Genomic DNA, 6,486 nt, shown 5'->3' on the forward strand with positions numbered 1-6,486 from the left:
CTCTTTCTCCTTCTCTTCTTCTTCTCCCTTTTCTTGGGTGGCATACTATTACTAACAATATGACATTGGAAATAATATAAAAATGGAAAGGAAATATGTTCATTGCATAAACTTTGGAAAATACAATAAAAGCACAAATCCCTACTATTGAGGACAACTAATGTTAATGTTTTGGTATATATTCTTTCAGCAATTTTTAGAGTGTTTATATATACATGCACATTTTCCCAGATGATTGACACACCATATATACTAGTTTCTGACCTATTATTTTCTTATATGCTATTTAATGAACATTTTTATTCCATATTTTCTTCTACTCCACTCTCTATTGTGGTTGCATAGTATTTCATTATATATTTAAGTGATCTTCCAGACTATTTACATTTTTATTGAATTTTTTGAGGTTATAGTGGTTAATAAAATTATATAGGTTTCAAGCATACAATTCTATAATATATCATCTCTTTGTGTTCATCACCCAAAGTCTAGTCTCTTTTCATCACCTTTATCACCTCTTTACCCTTATACCTGTCTCCACCCCACCATACTGTTTTTATATCTATGAGGTTTATTTGTTTTGTTTTGTTTTGTTTTGTTTTTGCTTAATCTCATCACTTACTTCACCCAGGCTCTTAAGCCCCCTCCCCTCTGACAACTGTCAGTCTGTTCTCTGTCTATGAGTCTGTTTCATTTTGTTTCCAATTTTAACTACTTTAAATAATGCCATAGCAGATACATCTTTATAATCATCCCTTTTCACATTCATAGGATAAGGTCAGTCCTTTTTAGTCACTATTTCATGGTTAAAAATTATTTTCCCCAAGTAATTATATATTGCCAAGTATATTGTGATCTCATTTTTAGAAAAAAATACATATATACATTTATGTATGTGTATATATATATATGTCTGGGAGGATATACACTAAAAATGTAAGTTATAGTTATTACTAGGTGGTAAAAACAAAATTTATATTTTTATGTGCCTCTAATTTTTTTCTACAATGAACATTTTAATATATAATAAAGAAGTTTCATACATTTTAAGAGTTATAACAGTTTTCTGAGTATTCTCCATCTCTCCACAGAAGAGTTTTAGAATACCTAAGCAATCATGACTGCCCTCTCACAGCTGCTTAGACTCTACACGCGTTTTTCTTCTCTTTTGCTCTTTATCTGAGATATCACAGGTGCTACTCAAGTTACATTTTATCTACTCCAAAACTAAGTTGAATCCATCTCAGAGATTCAGAATGCAATGGATTTTCCCATTACAGAGCAATTTCCCTTGAGATATAAGGGACTTTCTTTATACAACTTTCTAGTCTTTTATCTGCAATGATCTTTTGTTCCCCTTTAGTCCAGTATTAACAAGGTTTTGTTAATGCACCTACAGCACTCTTCCCCCACACTCCTCTCCTCTAACTGGTCAAGAAACAACGTTCATCACTCTACAGGGGCTATGGATAATTTAGTGGGCTTTGTCATTTCTGACTGCAGTCTTACTGAGCCTTACAGGAGGACAGCTTTCTCCCATAATTACCATTCTCCTGAGCTCAGGACTATAGCAGACTTCTCACATCTCAGTTTTGTTATAGTACAAATGTGCAGTCCTTAATACTTATCTTCAGGCAACATAATCTTCTGAGAATTCTGTATTTCCAAACTGTGGTCAATCAGAAAACCAGCATCTATCATCACCTATGCTTTGTTTATAGTATTCTCTCTTCATTCTTCATCTCATCATTAATTCTGACCACCAGAAGATGTTTCTTACCTGCAGGAGGCTCTGATTTGGTGCCTAAAGACGTAGATTCATTTTTGAAGCTCACTTCAGCATAAGTGATCTCTGAAGTCATATTGAGATTGTCTGCTCTCTTCAAAAAATCCTTGGTATCTCTTCCTTAAAACATCTTAAAATGAAAATTAAACATGATGGTAACTTGTCATACTTCCTATCATGCAACTACCAGTAGATGAGAACAGCGGCTACAGATATGCAAATTTCCCTGAGAGGAATCTCACGAGAACTTAAAACCTCAAGGCAGAAGCTCATTCTCCAGGACCAGCACAGTGGAAATTATAGTCTTTAAACACATGCTAGCAACAGCAATAAAAGTAGGATCTCAAAAAGTAGAAGAAATAGGAAGGACAAGAAAAGAGGAACTAAACAATTAGAGAAATCTTTCATGAGAACTGTGTACTCTGAACTCACCAGCAAGAATTAAAATTCAAGTATTTGTGCGCATCCACATGCAAACATAATTATTTGTAGACCAACGAATCTTGGCATATACTAACTTAGCCTGCATTTTCTTCACCTTTTGTGGCTTATTAGGCAACTTTTAGGGGCCACATTCTAAGAGGATCATTGACAAAAATTTACATCAACTTCCCGCTTTCAACAGTCAGCATCTTCTAATGTATTGGGGAAGTGAAACTGTAGATGGTATGCCTTCTGAATCTTCTCAGTGCTGTCTGCTTTTCCCTGTTCTTAACTAACTCCATCATGAATCTCCATTTATTTTGCCACAGTCACATCCAGCATCTTCTGAAAGCAGCTCTCTTTTTTGGATGTTAAAGGAGTAGGCCACCCTTCTCTAGTCCATCCTTCTCTATTACTTTAATACCCACAACAGCACAACAAAAGACTATACAGGTATATACAACTACTTTTTAACAGTTAGGATAATTTAATGAAATCACAATTTAGAAGGAGATAAACTTAGTGCTAAATATGATTTTTTCCAAAGGCCTAGATAAAAACTCTCCAAAAATTAAATCCTCTGTGTGAAATCTTTCCACAGACCGGCTCCCAGCTCACACCTAATTCAGCTTCCCCCAAATAATCCTCCTTTGAATCCCTCCCACTTACTAACTCATCCCACCCCTATAACACACACACACACACACACACACACACACACCTGTACACACACACACACCTGTATATTTATTTCTATATCTAAATATATTGAATATATGAGTTTTAATCCAACACCAAAGAGTTCATTCCAGTTTTCTCCCTTTCTACAACTCCCTTCTGTGACAGTAAGAAATCTGCTTTCATTATCTTGAACTTCTTCCTTATTTGATCAATCCTCTAGATATAGCCAATCTTCTATTCTTGTTCAAGACTCCCTAAGCAGTCTTCTCTCCCTGAATAGGCTCTGACTCCCCAATACAGGCCCCCACTGTTATCGATGGCCTCTTCATTCTTCTTGGGCATTCTTGCACAAGTCCAGTCAACACCCAGACACATCGTTCTCACCTTGCTCAGCTCTGACACCCTACGCTAGTAAGAAAGCACTCCTTGCTGTCTCTGGACTCTGATTCTGATGATAGCCCCTAACCTCCACTTGGAGTGCATCCTTACCCCACTTAGGCTCTAACATCCTCATGTGTATAAGCCCTCCTCTCCCTGCCTGGGCTCTGCCTCTTCACATTGGGCTGCCCCACCATGTGGACAGCCTCCTTATCCTGCCAGCCTCTGAAACCCACAGCAGTAAGGGAAAGGAAGAGCTAATTCTTAAAATTTTTTCTAGCGAATTCTACTGGACCTAACAAGCACTTGCATGTGAAGAGGTGTGCATGCACACACCCTCCCTCCTCCCAATAGTAATCATTGATTGTCAGAGGCTTAGTTATCTGAGCTTATAAGGAGAAAGCAATACATATTCCTAAAGGCATCTCTCTTTCCACGGAGTAAGTCACATTCTAACTGGATTGCATTATATCGCAAGCAACCCCAAAATTTGAGTGTCTCACAACAAACATTTATTTTTTCCTTCACATGACATGTGGGCTTAGAGTCCGTCTGCTTGGCACTTCACCAAGTATTTTCTGATTCTGGAACCTAGGATCATAGAGCAGCTTCTTGTAAACTAAAACATATAGTAACATTCAAATCCTCTATTCAGATAATGTGTACATTATTTCCACTCTGACTCCATTGGCCTGTGCAAGTCACATGAACAAACCTGTGAATGGGGCAGGGAAATACACTCTACCTACAGAAAGTCATGTCAAGGGCAGCAAAATTTCTCACAGAAAGAAAGAAACACTTGAGAACAATAATACAATCTACCCCAATCCCTTTGTCATTTGGTTTGCCATAACAGGTTGGCTTAAACAACAAACATTTATTTTACACATTTCTATTGATTGGGAAGTCCAAGATCAAGGTGCCAAAAGATGCAATATCTGGTGACACTCTTACCCCTTCCTAAATCAGAGATTGCCATCTTCTCGCTGCTTCCTCATATGGAGTCTTTTATAAGGACATTCATGAAAGCTCCCATTCACGAAAGTTCCATCCTCATGACTTAATCATCTCCCAAAGCCCCTCCCCCTACTAATACTATCACATTGGGGTTAAAATTTCAACATATGAATTTAGGGGACACAAACAACCAGTCCATAGCATTCTTTAAATTATTTAGCCAAGGGATCTCTAGAGTAGTAATCTCCAAAATGGAGCATCCAAGTGCCCCAGGTGGTATAAAAAAGGATCCTCTAGGGCACAGAAATAAAATACTAGAACTTCTATTTATATGTATTTAAAATGTTAAGGAAAATAAACTTTACTAATATCATAAGGATTGAGTGTAGATTGCATGGCATGTGCAGTAGTGGAACTATCATAAGGAAAAAGGGTGGAGGTTCCACAACTCTAAGTTGATGTTGTACCTTTGTTTGTTCATTCACTTTCTGCACGTGGCATCAAATCTGTGCAATCACGAGTTTGGCTGGCCTTCTTACCCAGTTCCTGGAGGGTAGCCACTAAATCCTTATATTTCCTGAGTAATAGGAATGTCTTGGTTATTTATGGTGAGCCTTAATATGTTATATTAATAAAGTCACTCATAGTGGACCCCTAGATAGTTTATGCTAACCAGATGATTCAAGATGGGGACTGGCCAAGCCATAAAGACCAACTATTAGAGGATCAGAGGGTTGGGGTTTTGAGCTGTAAGATATCAGTCCAGACAGGAGAGGGAAGCTGGAGATAGAGTTCAACTTTGCATAAAATTATTTAGTCAAGCATGCCTATTGAAGGGGTTCAAAACAGGTCTCCCCAAGATGTGACATTTTGGCATGTAAATTACATACTTTGAGTTGAAGGACTCATGAAAATCTTTTACCTCTCCCTTTAAAAATTTCAATAAGGGCCTTTGCCCATAATAAGACATAACTTCTTATGATTTATCTAATTATTGAACATCTTCCCTTCTTGTTCTGTGAATGACCTTCTTCCCCTATGAAGCCCCAAAATACCTTACCTCATCCTTAGCGCAAAATTCCACATACCCCATTTTAACTTTCTGCCCCTGAGCCTCTGATGTATGTGGGGTTCTCATACATATGTAATTAAATTTAGTTATTTTCTCTTGTTCAACTAGTTCATGTAGATTTAATTATTAGACCGGCCAGAAGACCATGGAAGGGTAGAGAAAATTTCTTCTTCCCCATGCTATGTGATAAATGTTAATAAAAACTTTGGGCACCAAGGCTCAGGTGAGCTCCCCTGGTTGTCAATACTCTGTGTATGGTCACACATTAATGTGCCAGGAAGGTGACACATCCATGGGGACAATGAAAGCTTCCCAATTTGGATCCTCCTAGATCTCACCCTATATGCCTCTCCCTCATAGTTTGAGTGTTATGGGTTTATAGAAGGAAGACTACACAGGTGAAGTAACATTTTCATCACATTATATCAAAGGCATATGCCATGAATATGACTTATCATTGATGTTGTTAACCTTTCTCACCTGGTCAAGGTAGTGCTTACCAGGTTTCTCCATTATACATGGTGGAGCAAAAGTAGGTTTATAGTTATTCATATAGAAAATAATACAATAATTAATAAATAATAATACAAAAATAAGCTCTATGTTTTGCATACTCACAATTGTAAAACTACTTTTGCCCCACCCTGTATTCTTCCTGCTCCCTTTCCATATTGTGTTCTTTGGAAGAAAGTCACCTAACATACCCCACAGGCAAGGCCAGGGAAGGGAGTTTCACCTCCTTCAGGGGAAATTATCTAAATAAATTATTTAGAATTCTAATGCATAGGAAATTTGTCTATTCCCCATTCATTAGCTCCCTTATTTATTTATATAAGTCTGGATATTTTGAAGGTTTAATTTGTGTTGTAATCTAATACTACATTTATTTTGTTGCTCAGATTCCAGCTTTGGCCATTGAGGAGTCCTTTCTTTTCTTTTTTACTTTAAACATTTTTTAATTTTTTAATTACAGTACCATATAATCCTAATATATAAAAAGCCAGGGGCTGTCACAACCGAAACAACCGGATGGACAACCCAACAGCAGGCTGCGTGGGGCGAGCAGGCCAGCAGGGGGGGCAGTGAGGTATAATCAAATGACTGAACAGCAGGCTGCGTGGGGTGACCAGGCTGGTAGTGGGGGCAGTGAGGGACGACCAAATGACTGAACAGCAGGCTGCGTGGGGTG

General features: G+C 37.8%; 1 protein-coding gene across 1 annotated transcript in view; it reads right to left on the reverse strand.

The window, feature by feature from the left end:
- The window catches only part of CLEC4A (C-type lectin domain family 4 member A), a 37,463-nt gene that overhangs the window by 21,959 nt on the left and 9,018 nt on the right, over positions 1 to 6,486 (reverse strand). Inside the window, exon 2 of the mRNA XM_023749826.1 lies at positions 1,781 to 1,916. Coding sequence (XP_023605594.1) covers positions 1,781 to 1,862 — 82 coding nt within the window. The 5' untranslated portion in view covers positions 1,863 to 1,916. The remainder of the gene's footprint in view (positions 1 to 1,780; positions 1,917 to 6,486) is intronic.

The sequence above is a fragment of the Myotis lucifugus genome, unplaced genomic scaffold, assembly GCF_000147115.1.
Source record: "Myotis lucifugus unplaced genomic scaffold, Myoluc2.0 scaffold_10, whole genome shotgun sequence".
Lineage (NCBI taxonomy): Eukaryota > Metazoa > Chordata > Mammalia > Chiroptera > Vespertilionidae > Myotis > Myotis lucifugus.